Source organism: Bubalus bubalis, chromosome 24, assembly GCF_019923935.1.
Source record: "Bubalus bubalis isolate 160015118507 breed Murrah chromosome 24, NDDB_SH_1, whole genome shotgun sequence".
NCBI classification, from domain to species: domain Eukaryota; kingdom Metazoa; phylum Chordata; class Mammalia; order Artiodactyla; family Bovidae; genus Bubalus; species Bubalus bubalis.
Genome location: NC_059180.1, coordinates 28,792,522 through 28,808,284, shown reverse-complemented (window position 1 = coordinate 28,808,284; position 15,763 = coordinate 28,792,522). Strand labels below are relative to the sequence as shown.

General features: G+C 39.2%; 1 protein-coding gene across 5 annotated transcripts in view; it reads right to left on the bottom strand.

The window, feature by feature from the left end:
• PARN (poly(A)-specific ribonuclease) overlaps positions 1 to 15,763 on the bottom strand; it is a 184,352-nt gene that overhangs the window by 45,426 nt on the left and 123,163 nt on the right. For 4 of the 5 annotated variants that reach the window (XM_006049765.4, XM_025275252.3, XM_006049766.4 and 1 more), the window contains one exon: positions 15,321 to 15,510. In XM_006049765.4, the coding sequence (XP_006049827.3) occupies positions 15,321 to 15,510 (190 nt within the window). Of the gene's footprint in view, positions 1 to 9,400; positions 9,601 to 15,320; positions 15,511 to 15,763 lie in introns of those variants that run through there. The other variant, XM_044936077.2, reaches the window with a different exon arrangement.

Below are 15,763 nucleotides of genomic sequence, written 5' to 3'. Positions count from 1 at the left end.
AACCAAATTTTTCTGAAAACTAGTTTTAAAAAGGTGTGTTGGGGGGAGAGATTAAATCACTCACTATGCTTTTTTTTTTGGCTGTACTGCGTGACATATGAGATCTCAATTCCCAGATGAGGGATCGACCCTCAGGCCCTGTATTGGAAGGGTGGAGTCTTAACCAATGAACCACCAGGGAAGTCCCATTCTGCTTTTCCTATATGAACTATATCTGTAGGTAACCAAATAGATGATAAGAGATTTTTCATTTTAAGTAAGAGCATCTGGGACAATAAATGAAGAAATAACAAGCTATATTATTATTTTGCAACCTTTAATGAAATAATGAGTGTAGCCATTGATCATTAATGGCTACTAAAAATCATCAGATAAAAACCTGCCTGACTTCAGGCTCTACTACAAAGCCACAGTCATCAAGACAGTATGGTACTGGCACAAAGACAGAAATAAAGATCAATGGAACAAAATAGAAAGCCCAGAGATAAACCCACGCACCTATGGACACCTTATCTTTGACAAAGGAGGCAAGAATATACAATAGAGAAAAGATAATCTCTTTAACAAGTGGTGCTGGGAAAACTGGTGAACCACTTGCAAAAGAATGAAACTAGAACACTTTCTAACACCATACACAAAAATAAACTCAAAACTCAAAATGTAAAGATCTAAACATAAGACCAGAAATTATAAAACTCTTAGAGGAGAACATAGGCAAAACACTCTCCGGCATACATCACAGCAGGATCCTCTATGACCCACCTCCCAGAATATTGGAAATAAAAGCAAAAATAAACAAATGGGATCTAATTAAAATTAAAAGCTTCTGCACAACAAAAGAAACTATAAGCAAGGTGAAAAGACAGCCTTCAGAATGGGAGAAAATAATAGCAAATGAAGCAACTGACAAACAACTAATCTCAAAAATATACAAGCAACTCCCACAGCTCAATTCCAGAAACATAAATGACCCAATCAAAAAATGGGCCAAAGAACTAAATAGACATTTCTCCAAAGAAGACATACAGATGGCTAACAAACACATGAAAAGATGCTCAACATCACTCATTATCAGAGAAATGCAAATCAAAACCACTATGAGGTACCATTTCACACCAGTCAGAATGGCTGCGATCCAAAAGTCTACAAGCAATAAATGCTGGAGAGGGTGTGGAGAAAAGGGAACCCTCTTACACTGTTGGTGGGGATGCAAACTAGTACAGCCACTATGGAGAACAGTGTGGAGATTCCTTAAAAAACTGGAAATAGAACTGCCATACGACCCAGCAACCCCACTGCTGGGCATACACACTGAGGAAACCAGAACTGAAAGAGACACGTGTACCCCAATGTTCATCGCAGCACTGTTTATAATAGCCAGGACATGGAAGCAACCTAAATGTCCATCAGCAGACAATGGATAAGAAAGCTGTGGTACATATACATAATGGAGTATTACTCAGCCATTAAAAAGAATACATTTGAATCAGTTCTAATGAGGTGGATGAAACTGGAGCCTATTATACAGAGTGAAGTAAGCCAGAAAGAAAAACACCAATACAGTATACTAACGCATATATATGGAATTTAGAAAGATGGTAACTATAATCCTGTATGTGAGACAGCAAAAGAGACAAAGATGTATAGAACAGTGTTTTGGACTCTGTGGAAGAGGGAGAGGGCAGGATGATTTGGGAGGATGGCATTGAAACATGTATAATATAAGAAACAAATTACCAGTCCAGGTTCTATGCAGGATACAGGATGCTTGGGGCTGGTGCACTGGGATGACCCAGAGGGATGGTATGGGGAGGGAGGTGGGAGCGGGGTTCAGGATTGGGAACACGTGTACACCCGTGGTGGATTCATGCTGATGTATGGCAAAACCAATACAATACTGTAAAGTAATTAGCCTCTAATTAAAATAAATAAAATTAAATTAAAAAAAAATTGATAGGGGAACTTCATATTAGATGAACCAGGCCAGCAACATCTGAACCCACGTGATCAATCTTATCACAAAAGGAGAGAAAAGTAGACTTTTTGAGCCACCCAATGCAATGCAACAGGAAATACACAACACCATCTAGGAACTAGTCTTGGCATTCCGTTTAGCCCTGAATCTGATTGAGTTTATAGATCAGTAGTCAGGTAACACGTTATACAACCTTACAAGAATGTTCCAGAATATGGGAACTTCTACAGAGCAGACAACCTGGTATTTTAAAATCTACTGCAAAGTTACAGGGGGTACAGGAAAAGGAGAGGAGGAATTCAGAGATTAAGAAAGAAATGTGACACATCAATCAAATGTAATATGTGAACTTGTTTAGAAACTGGAGGTCAAACAAAACAATTATTTTTAAAAAATCTGTGAAAAAAAAATCTGAGACTTCCCTGAAGGTCCAGTGGTTAAGAATCTGCCCTGCCAACCAAGGGGACACAGGATTGATCCCTGGTCTGGAAAGATCCCACATGCCACAGAGCAACTAAGCCTGCATGTGGCAATTACTGAGCCCAAGTGCTGTAACTACCGAAGCCTGGGTACCCTAGAGCCCGAGCTCTGCAACAAGAGAAGCCACACAATGAGACGCCTGTGCACAGCAGCTAGGGAGTAGCCCCCGCTCACCACAACAAGAGAAAGACCGCACAGCAACGAACAGCCAGCATGGCCAAAAACAAATACTGTGAAAAACAAAAGAAAATCTGAACACTGGATCTCTGATACTGAAGGGTCATTATTAATGTCTTAAGGTAGGAGGAGTATTATAGTTTTGTTTAAAAATGGTTGCTCATCTTTTAGATACATACATATGTAGACTCATGACTGAAATCACTTGCTGTCTGTGATTTATTACAAAATTACCTGAAGGAGAGACGGAGAGAAAGAGTACTAATTAAGCAGGACTGGCCATACGTCGATCACTGACACTTTGTGGTAGCTAGATGCTCATTCATTATGTTATTTTCTCTACTTCTGTATGTATTTGAAATTTTTCGGTAATGAAAAGTTTCAGGATTCATTAAAGCAGAAATTCAAAAGGACCTCTCTTCTGTTTCCTAGGGTATCACTTTTAAGTGAAAAGACACAAGCTCTTGGATGTTTTCTTAGATGTGTGGTGATTACAGTTAAGACAACAGTCCCAGGACTTCCCCTGGCAGTCCACTGGTTAAGAACCTGCTTTCTACAAAAATATACAAAGGAGAAAGACAATCTCGTTAATAAGCAGTGCTGGGAAAACTGGTCAACCACCTGTAAAAGAATGAAATTAGAACACTTTCTAACAGCATACACAAAAATAAACTCAAAATGGATTAAAGATCTAAATGTAAGATGAGAAACTACAAAACTCCTAGAGGAAAACATAGCCAAACACTCTCTAAAATAAATCACAAGATCCTCTATGATCCACCTCCCACAGTAATGGAAATAAAAACAAAAATAAACAAATGGGACCTAAATTAAACTTAAAAGCTTTTGCACAACAAAGGAAACTATAAGCATGGTGAAAAGACAGCCTTCAGAATGGGAGAAAATAATAGCAAACAAAGCAGCTGACAAAGAATCTCAAAAATATACAAGCAGCTCATGCAGCTCAACACCAGAAAAATAAATGACTCAATCAAAAGATGGGCCAAAGAACTAAACAGACATTTCTCCAAAGAAGACATACAGATGGCTAACAAACACAAGAAAAGATGCTCAACATCACTCATTATCAGAGAAATGCAAATCAAAACCACAATGAGGTACCATCTCACACCAGTCAGAATGGCTACTCTCCAAAAGTCTACAAGCAATAAATGCTGGAGAGGGTGTGGAGAAAAGGGAACACTCTTACACTGTTGGTGGGAATGCAAACTAGTACAGCCACTATGCAGAACAGTGTGGAGATTCCTTAAAAAACTGGAAATAGAACTGCCATACAATCCCACTGCTGGGCATACACACCAAGGAAACCAGAATTGAAAGAGAAACATATACCCCAATATTCATCGCAGCACTGTTTACAAGCTAGGACATGGAAGCAATCTAGATGTCCATAGGCAGACGAAGGGATAAGAAAGCTGTGGTACATATACACAATGGACTATTACTCAGCTATTTTAAAAAAAGCCTTTGAATCAGTTCTAATGAGGTGGATAAAACTGGAGCCTATTATACAGAGTGAAGTCAGAAAGAAAAACACCAATACAGTATATTAACACATATATATGGAATTTAGAAAGATGGTAATGACGACCCTATATGCGAGACAGCAAAATAAACATGGATATAAACAACAGACTTTTGGACTCTGTGGGAGAAGGTAAGAGTGGGATGATTTGAGAGAATAGCATTGAAACATGTATATTACTATATGTGAAACAGATGACCAGTCCAAGTTCGATGCACGAAACAGGGCACTCAAAGCTGGTGCACTGGGATAACCCAGAGGGATGGGATAGGGAGGCAGGCAGGAGGGGGGTTCAGAATGGGGGGACACATGTACACCCATGGCTGATTCATGTCAATGTATGGCAAAAATCAGCACAATATTGTAAAGTAATTAGCCTCCAATTAAAATAAATAAATTAAAGAAAAAACAAAAATAAATACATAAATCTAAAAAAGAATCCGCCTTCTAACGCAGGGGATGTGGGTTTGACCCCTGTCGGGGAACTGGGATCCCACGTGCAGCTGGGCAACTAAGCCTCCGTGCCGCAACGACTGAGCCCGTGTGCCACAGCTAGAGAGAAGCCCAAGTGCTGCAATAGAAGATGCTGAGCGCTGCAGTGAAGATGTGCTGCAACTAAGACTTGATGCCGCCAAATAAGTAAAAAAAAAATGAAAAAGACAACAGTCCTCCATGTGGCGTGTAGCTAGGTGCAATCTGTTTGAGTACCTTCTTCCCTTGAGGATAAAGCGGCGTACCAGACCTGGGCAAATGTACAGGGGGTTTGATGGACAGTGGAAAGCACGGGGCTCTGTAGCTGACCTGGTTTCAGGCCCCAGTTCTTTGTCAAGAATTGTTTAATCTCCCTGGGCCTCCATGAAATGGGGATAACCTCCCCCTTCCCCCGGCCAAGAGCTGCCATGAGCATCGCAGGAACAAAAATATGAGAGTCCTAGCTCAGAGCAGGCACTGGGGATACTGGCATTCAGGAATTTATTCATTCATTTATTCACCAAACATCTGAGTATATCTGCTGGGTCAGACTCTAGGTTATGTGCTAGTGAAATCAAGACATAAAAAGCATGGCACCTGCCCTGAAGGAAAACAGGAAAGTAAATTAATGATTATAGTGGTGAAAGCGATGTATTTTAAGTTCTGAAAAGATAAACTTTCGGATCTGGAATTCTATATTCAAGCAGCACTACCAATTACGAAAGTGAAATTGAGACATTTCTATAGAGTTTACTAACCATACACTATTAATATATATATGCAAAAAGGAAAAAAAAAATCACTCCAGGAAAAGATTACTTCCCTCAAAAATAAAATCTACACATGAAAGGCTGGGATATTTGGGAAATTATCTTTGGGTAGCAAAGCTTTAATGGCACAGGAATCAATTTTCTTCTCTGTGGGCCCCATTATGCTACTTTTTCTCTTCAGAATATTGCATTTACACAATCATATTATAGATGCTGTGTACAGGCTTCCCAGGCAGCACTAGTGGTAAAGAATTCACCTGCCAATGCAGGAGACATAACAGACACGGGTTTGATCCTTGGGTTGGGAGGATCCCCTGGAGGAGGACATAGCAACCCACTCCAGTATTCTTGCCTGAAGAATATCATGGACAGAGGAACCTGGGGGGGTACAGTCCATAGGGTTGCAAAGAGTCAGACACGACTGAAGCAACTCAAGGATTATAGATGCTGTATACCTACTATCATCTCTTGGAATCAAGATTCTCAAGAAAGCACAAAAGGACAGATACACAAAAGTAGTAAAAATAAATAAATAACATCACTCAGCAAAGTGAGAAGGGAAACAGACAGAAGGTAATATACAAGTGTTAAATTTCTAATCTTTTTTAGAAGTGATCAAGATTTATTGGTCAAAGTGTGTAAGACAAGAAACAGAGGTATAATTTAAAAGTACAGTGATAACAGAAAATGAAGAAAATGATAATAGTAGCTGCCACTGGGAAAAAGAACTGGGAGTGTGGAGCCAAGACTTCCTCCCTTCACTTTATATTCTCCTGTACCATGCAGATTTTTAAAAATTATGCGCATTTATCACTCCAATGGTTTAAAAAGTGTCACGGGAAACACTTTTTCTGCTAAAATATGTGTAACTTACAAGTTCTACAGTGAATTTTCCAACATTTAGTCTGCCTAAATACAAGAAAGATATTAAGGTAGCTAGACTTGATAACTTTTATAGTCTTTTCCAGAAGCTAAGGGTCTATCCAAAGGGAAATATAAATTGTGTCACTGTCATTTGGATAATATAAAGACACACCTGTAAAGTCTGTTCCTAAGCTATTGAACCAAGAACAAAAAAAAATAGGAAATTTCCCCAGGAAAAGGTAGCTGAAAACCAGGAACAGAAGCAGCAAAACTAAATGGAGATTTCTGCAGTGGAACCAGGAGCAAAAAAAAATAAACAAGAGAAAGTCAACACTGAGAGGGAGTAAGTGGCCTCCAGGGTAAAAGGGGTGGGGCTGAGGCTGCAAAGATTCATTCTGAGATGAGGGGTGGGGTGGGATGGGCTTCCCAGGTGGCGTTAGTGGTAAAGAACCCACCTGTCAATGCAAGAGACATAGGAGACACGGGTTCAATCCCTGGGTCCCGAAGATCCCCTAAAGGAGGGCATGGCAACCCATTCCAGCATTCTTGCCTGGAGAATCCCATGGACAGAGGGTAGCCTGGGGGGCTACAGTCCATGGGGTCGCAAAGAGTTGGACATGACTGAAGTGACTTAGTATGTGGGGTGGGTCTGGAAGTGAGAGGCCACCACTCTGCCATAGAAGCTGGAAAGCAACAAATGTGCAAAGAGAGGACCAAGACATAGAGGACAAAAAGGATTGAGTACAAGTTTCTTCTGCTCCAGACAAGTGCTGTCTAACCATCTTCGTGAGATCACAGGGAGAAGGAGTGTCAAAGAAATTCAAGTACACAGGTGATAGGTGGGAATTTGAAAACAGGCAGTACCCAGTGAAAGGGTCAACCGTTTTTTCTCTATTGGGTGCCTGTCTATTATTTCAGTGTGCGCTGCTGTGCTTAGTCGCTCAGTCATGTCTGACTCTTTGCGACCACATGGACTCTAGCCTGCCAGGTGCCTCTGTCCATAGGATTCTCCAAGCAAGAATATTGGGGTGGGTTGCCATTCCCTTCTCCAGGGGATCTTCCCAACCCAGGGATCGAACCCAGGTCTCTCGCATTGCAGGTGGACTCTTTATGGTCTGAGCCACCAGGGAAGCCACATTTATACATTTCAGGGTGGTAAAGGGATTTCATAGGCTCACTTAAGATACTGGTTCACCCAATCTTATTTTTATTATATTCCTCTTAACCAAAAGTTCTCCTACTACAGGGATTTTCAAAAATCTACCTCTTTGGGTTGAGAAGAAGCTACCTGCTATTTGAGGAGATTCTCAAAGGGTCTTGAGAGTTTGTATCAGTTTCCTCTTCATGCCCTGCCTACTCTGGACACAATGTAAAAACACTTGGATTTAAGATCTAGAAGGGACTTTGGCCTTCTTTCCAATAAGATGCCTCATTTAAGATGAAAAAACAGACAAATACTGGGCTCTTGCTGGTATTCACTGAAGGGAAGAATGAACATAGTCTTTCCCAAGGTACCAGCAGAGTGCAAGCTAGAACACTTCTTGTCCAGCTGCCTATAAATCAGTTCCCTTTTCACTTTGTGGGCTCTGCTGTCTCTATGGCATTTTTTTTTTTCAGTCGGAGGAGAGAAAACACTTGCTCCACAGACCCATTTATGAATAAACACGTAAGCAGTCTGACAGAGCAATGGGTCCTGGGACCCAGTCTGCTTCATCTGAATCTTCTGTGTCTCTAAAGGGCTTTCCCTCCATTTCCTAATGAAATATGTACATTCAATTACTTGCAAAAACCGTTAACTTCAGATGAAAATTATATGAAATCTGAAAACCACAGCTTTGATGTATGCTTTAGCGTTTGCTACATAAGGAGGAATTCGCAGGAGCTATGGTTGAGATGAGGATGAGATGGTTGGATGGCATCATCGACTCAATGGACATGAGTTTGGGCAAACTCCGGGAGATGGTGAAGGACAGGGAGCCTGCTGTACTGCAGTCCATGGGGTCACAAAGAGTCAGACACAACTGAGCAACTGGACAACAACAACAACTACATTTTCAAGGAAGGCTGAAATTCAGTCTCACAGAAAGGAAGGGCTAGAAGGAAGACACGCCAAAGGGTTTTTTCCTAATAGTTGAAATAAGCCAAAAACAGCAAACAACTCACAGACATGATGGACCAAACCTCTGTAAGGGCAAAGTGGCTTTAGAAAACCATTTTCTTTAATTACAGAACATCCTTAGTAAAATGAGAAGGGAAAGAGCATCTGTTTTTTTAAGACTGTTTTAGACATCAGTGTCTGCTTATGGGGACTAAGTATCTATTAGTGAGATCTTAGATGTTTCACATCCACTGCAAGGGAGGATTCTTCAAACGCTATGCCAACCTGTACTTACTCACTCAGATCTCTTGCCACCAACCCAAATCTCCTTTTTCCCTTCTCAAGCAAATCCAGTACAGTTTCCCAGAACCGAAGCCCTATCTTCTGTCCAGTTATCAACTATAAACTCCCTGAATATTCTGAATCTATTACAGAAAAGACTTCCACCACAACATCAGTGCAAACAGAAGAAGAAATGGACAATCACCTCCAGGGAAAGCGCTGACAGCCAACCCTGGAAGCTCAGCAGTCATGAGGTGTCTCCCAAGGTTTCAGGTCAATTCTCTAAAGCCAACAGGAGCAAGTCACAGAGCCAACCGTAAGGGCCCTGACAATCTTAACTGGACTTTTCTAATTACGCCTGAATTTTTGTTTATACTAATGCTATTTTCCCCATACTTCAGTGCCCCCCACCTTTTTTTAAAGAGTATTAACTGTTTTAAAGAAAAAGAGAAAAGGAACAACAACAACATAATCAAGTTTACAGAATGTAGAAGTAAAATATGAGAAAAAAGTTCACAAAGGATGACAGAGGCAGATGGAAATACACTCTCATAATAATCTTACACTGTTCATGAAGCAATGTAACCTTCACTTGAAGATAAAGTTCTTCAAGTGTGATTCATGAAAGAGGTGTACTGTAATCTCGGAGGAGTGCTTGGCCAACAGAAATATATTGTGAGCCAGATATGCAATTTTAAATTTTCTAGGAGTCACCATTAAAAAATAAACAAATAAAATGAACTTCAATATTTTTATTTAGCCCAATATATAAAAAATGTTATCATTTCAACATGTCATCAATCATTCAAAATCATGCATGTTTTAGATTTGTAACATCTCAGTTTGGACTAGACATATCTGAAGGACTCATTAGCCATGTGTGGTCAGTGGCTACCATACTGGGCAGTTAGCTCTAGAGCAGGGTCAGCAAACCTTTCTGTAAAGGAACAGATAGTAAACATTTTGAGTTGTGTGGGCTACATAGTCTCTGTCATAACTACTCAAATCTGTCATCATAATGCAAAGCAATCAGAGGCAAAATGTAAATTAATAGGCATGCTGTGTTCCAATAAAACTTAATAAAAACATGTCAGCCAGATTTGGAAGGAAATGGCAAACCCACTCCAGTATTCTTGCCTGCAGAATTCCATGGACAGAGGAGCCTGGTGGGCTACAGTCCATGCGGTCGCAAAGAGTAGGACACAACTGAAGCAACTAACACAATACAGTTTGCCAACCATTACTCCGGAGCAACGACAAAAAATAACACAAAGAAATATAAGCAAAAAGTTTATAAAAGATAAAAATGGGAGGCTATAGTATCAGTAAACACTAAATAACACACAATTCATCCAAAAAAAGAAAAGAGGTACAGAGGGACATAGAATAATCAATACAAAAAAGAAACACCAAGATAGAAGACAGGTTCATTTGCATCATTAATTAGGTTAAGAATAAATTAGGCAGGGATTGCCAGAATGGATAAAAAAAGCAAGATCCAACCATAAGCTGTTTATAAGAAACCTACTTTAATTATAAAGGCAGATAAGTTGACAGTACAAGGCAACCATATAGCATAAGAAACAAGAGTGGCTGTATTAATACCAGATAAAATAAACATGAAAAAAGTTATTTCTAGAACGGAGAAGAAATATTCCACAATGATAAAATGGGAAATTCATTAAGAAGACATAACAATCTGTAAGACAGGCATACATTTATCAAAACAGCTTCAAAATACATAAATAAAAAACTGATTTAAATGGAGAAATAAATCTACAACCACAGTTGGCGATTTCAATACCACTCTCAGTAGCTCAAAGAAAAAGTATACAACCCTCCCACCCACCCCACCCCCCAAAAAAACCCAACAACAACAATTAAAAAAACCTAACTCACAATCAGTAAAGACATAGAAGAGTTGAGCAAAACCATTAACCAATGTAACTTAAAATGATATTAATGGAATATCACACTCACTCGAGTGCACACAGATGATGTACCAAGACAGGACACATGTCAAGCCATAAAACAAGTCTCAATAATTATCAAAGAAGTTCTAAATAACTCATGTGTTAAGGAAGAAAGCACAAGAGAAATTAGAAAATATTTGTAATAGATGATAGTGAAAAGACAACATGTCAAAATATGTGGAATGCAGCTAACAAAACTAAAGGAAAATTCTCAGCTTTAAATACTTCTACAGAAAAGAAGAAACATAACTTCAGTGAGTTAAGTTCCTACCTTACAATGGGAGAATAACATATGAAATCCAAAGAATAACTATTAAATTCAAAATAAGCAGAAGAAATGATAATAAGAAGAGTATAAATAAATGAAAAAAGAGGACACAAATGCAATACTAGATAAATGCTGGTACTGAGAATTAACACCTAGCAAGGAAAAAAAGAGAGAGACCACAAATTACTAATATTAGAAGTTTTTAAAGGGATATAATTATAGATCCTACAGATACTGAAATCATAAGGGAATATTTTCAGCTAATAATTTTATGCTAATAGATTTGACAACTTAAATAAAACAGAGTATTCCTTGGAAAACACAAATTCATAAAGCGATATAAGAAATAATAGACCCATATCTATTAAAGAAATTCAGTTCACCATTAGAAACCATTTTCACAAGAAACCCTCATGACCAGATGTCTTCACTGGTGTAAGTAAGTAAGTGTTAGTCGCTCAGTCGTGCCCGACCCTTTGTGACACCATGGGCGGCAGCCCCCCAGGCTCCTCTGTCCATGAGATTTTCCAGGCGAGGATACTGGAGTGGGTCGCCATTTCCTTCTCCAGGGGATCTTCCCAACCCAGGGATCGAACCCAGGTCTCCTGCACTGCAGGCAGATTCTTTACCGACTGAGCTAAAAGGTAAACTTGACCAATAATTTAACCAATGCCCCCCTCCCCTCAAATCAAATACACACTGTCACCAAATAACAGAATAGGAACTTCTAAACTATAAGAGGTCAGCATTATCCTGATACCAAAACTTGATGAAGATATAAAAAAAGAGCAAACTACAATCTAATATTCCTCATGAACAAAGACATAGAAATAATTAACAATATATTAAAATCCAGCAACATGTAAAAAGGAGTGTTGATACATCATAACCCAGTGGCTGTATTGGGTCCATGACCAATGGACCCAATCCATGACCCAGCTGGATTTCTCTCAGGAATGCATATCTGATTAAGCATTCAAAAGCCAACCAATGTCATTCAAAATATTAACAAAGGGCAAAACCATACAACAATTTTGAAAGATAGGACTTCCCTGGTGGTACAGTGGATAAAAATCCGCCTGCCAATGTAGGGTACATGGGCTTCATCCCCGTCCAGGAAAATTCCACATACCATAGAGCAACTAAGCCTGTGTGCCATGATTACTGAGCCCTCGAGCTCTACAGCCTGTGCTCTGCAACAACAGAAGCCACCACAATGAGAAGCCTGCACGTCACAATAAAGAGGAGCCCCCTCTCACTGCAACTAGAGAAAAAGCCTGCATGCAGCAACAAAGACCCATTGCAGTCAAAATAAATAAATAAATAAATAAAATTAAATGTAAAAAAATTAAAGAGGCAGAAAGAGTATCTGAAAATATCCAACATCTATTCAGGATACAAAAGTCTTAGCAAACTGGAAATGGAGGGGAACTTTCTCAACCTGAAAAAAGACTTTTATGAACAACCTAACAATCATAGATCAAGGGGCAACACTGAACTAATATTGTAAGCAAGGAAAGGATATCTACTCTTCCCACTTTAACAATATACTAAAGGTGCTAGTTGGTGCAATAAAGCAAGAAAAAGATAAAAGACACAAAGATTGGAAAAGAGATAAAACTGTTATTAGTATGCCAACATGACTGCATAAATGAAAAACCCTGCAGAATATTAAGAAAAAACCCAACCTATCAGAATAAGCAAATTTTAAAAGGCTGAAGGGATATAAGATCAATATATAGAGAGAGACTTCAATATATATATTAAAGAATTAATTATATATCCATATAGAAGCAGCAGACAATTTGAAAATGAAACAAACAATTCTACTTATGATTATATAAATAATATAAATATTTAGGGGAAAATGAACATAACTACTGAGCCCAGATGCTCTAGAGCATGTGCTCCACAAGAGAAGCTCATACACTGCAACTAGAGAAAGCCTGCATGCCCCAACGAAGATCCAGCACAGAAAAAAATTTTTTTTTAATTCTTTTTTGTGGAATACAAATGATCTAGAATAGCCAAAACAATACAAAAAAGAACAATTGTTGGCGGGTTTATGCTACCTGATTTTGAAACTGAAAGTCACTCGGTTGTGTCCAACTCTTTGCAACTCCATGGAATTCTCCAGGCCAGAATACTGGAGTGGGAAGCCCTTCCCTTCTCCAGGGGACCTACCCAACCCAGGAATTGAACCCAGGTCTCCCACATTGCAGGCAGAGTCTTTAGCAGCTGAGCCACAAGGGAATCCCAAGAATACTGGAGTGGGTAGCCTATCCCTTCTCCAGTGGATTATCCCGACCCAGGAATCGAACAGGGGTCTCCTGCATTGCAGGTGGATTCTTTACCAACTGAGTTATCAGGAAAGCTTACTATAAAGTCAGAAATAAGAAAGCGTGGTATTGGCATAAGAACAGGTATAAATATGAGTGGAACAGAAGGATCTAGAAATAGACCTAGACATACATGGTCAATTTATTTTTGACAAAAGTGCCAAGTCAATTTAAAAGGAAAGAAAAGTCTTTTTAACAAATGTTGCCAGAACAACTAGATGTCCATACGGAATAAAATAAACCCTGACTCCTATCTCATACAAAATTCATTTGAAATGCCTCAAGGTTAAATGTAAAAGCTAAAACTATAAACCTTCCAGAAGACAGGTTTCTAGAAAATTACTGCAACCTTAGGTACGCAGAGTTTAGGGACAGGGAAAAACCCACCAACCATTAAAAATAATTATTAACAGGACTTCATCAGCATGAAAAAATCTGCTCATCAAAATACATCACTAAAAAAATGAATACACTACCCCAAACTCAAATAAAAGGTACTTGCAGCACAAATATTTGACAGAGGATGTGTGGATCCAGAATATATAAGAGAACTCCTACAAATCTACAGTAAAAAGAGGCAAGAGACTTATGTATCTACCTCACACAGAAGATATCTGAATGGTTAGGAAGCACACAAAAAGGTGGTTAACCAGAGAAATGCAAATTAAAATCACAATGTAATACCATCTCTTATCTTCTTTTATGGCTAAAAAAGACTGATAATACGAAGTGTTGCCAAGGATGTGGAACAACTGGAATGTTCATATAACGTTCCAGCTAGGGGAGTATAAAATGGAGCATCCACTTTGGACAACTGTTTGGCAGCTCCTATAAAATTAAACATACACATATCCTAAGAACCAACAATTCTAACCTTAGATATTAACTCAAGAGAAATGAAAACACAAAAATTTTTTTTTACAGAAATGTTCATAGCAGCCTGATTTATAACAGTACCACCTGGAAACAAAACACATTTCCACCAACAGATGAAAAAGCAAATACTGTATATTTATACAATGAAATACTACTGAAAATAAAAATTAATGAATTCTTGATACATACAACACTAAGGGTGAATTTTAAAAAGATGTTAAGTGAAAGAAGCCAACTATAACACTGAGTGATTACATTTTTTATAAATTCCAAGAATAATCAAAATTAATCCACAGTGATAGAAATTTGAAATAGTTGCTTAGGATAGTGGGGCTTGGAATTGCTTAAAAGGGACACAACAAAAATTTGAGGTGGGAGATAGAAATGTTCTAACATCTTGCTTTGAGTGGTGGTCACATGAGTATATATAACTATTAAAACTCTGAACTAATAAGTATTTTAGATTTGCACATTTTATCATATGTTAATTATACCTCAATTTTAAAAATCTCTAAAAAAACCGTTTTAAAAGTATGGAAGGCAATCCAAAATATTAACAGAGACTGCTTCTGGGAGGTGGGATTATGGCTAATTTTTTCTTTGCTGATTCACTTTTCTCATCTTTATAATTTTCTATACTGAACTCCCCCTTCTCCCCCACCATCACTTTCTATGGTATTTATGTTTTATAGTTTCACAAAGATCCTAAAATGTCACCAGTATTCATCTTCTGAAAGTACTATAGGATTACAGGCAAGTAACAGAAGTGTGTGTCAAGCTCTCCTTCCACAGCAGGCATGTGGTTTGGTGTCTATGTGGGACACAGAAGGGGCTCAGAAGCTCAGCCAGAAGCACCGTGGCAGTCTGGGGAGAGGAAGAAGTCCGACGTGGGAGAGTTCAGCCCTGACCCCGGCTCACTCACTGAGTGGTGGCCAAGTCACGGAGCCCCTGTTTCTTCACCCCTAAGATGGGAATAAGATATATCCCCTTTTCTGCCTCAACGGGGTTTTGTGGGTGTTAGCTGAAATGGTCTATACAGCACAGAAATAATTAAGGGAGTAGTAACTTCTGATATTATGTGAAAAGTCAAAAAAAGCCTTTCTCACAAGTCAGATTTACTACTCTCAGTCCCACGAGAAACAAATAAGAATTCTGCTAGGACGACGCAAAGCTCTTCAAATCAACAGTAAAGAACTCTTACCTGTTGGCGTGGTAATGGTGATTCTGCAAACTGTAGGAGACACACTGCGTGTTTAGCCGCTTTGGCTCAACCTCCTTCCAACTATCTTCTGTCCACTTTCTCTTCATCTGCTTCTCCTCTCGTTTTTTCCCGACATAGTCAGCATAGGTCTGGATGCGATAGCTCTCTGCATACCTGCTGGTATTGACAGCTACAAGGAAAAGAAAAAGTCCTTAAGAAAGGGTCTGGCCTGGCCCCAGGATGTTGGAAAAGTGGCTTGAAGTCATCAAAGGAACCCTGAGGTCAGGTCTGCCATTTAGAAGCCAGGTGGCCTTGGGAACATCCCACAGCTCTCCCCATCTGGGTCTCCTCACCTGGAGAAGACAGTCCTGCTCCCCAGCCTCCCTTACAGTGTGAAAGTGCTCTATAAACTACACAGAACCAGAAAAATGTAAGCAAGACAT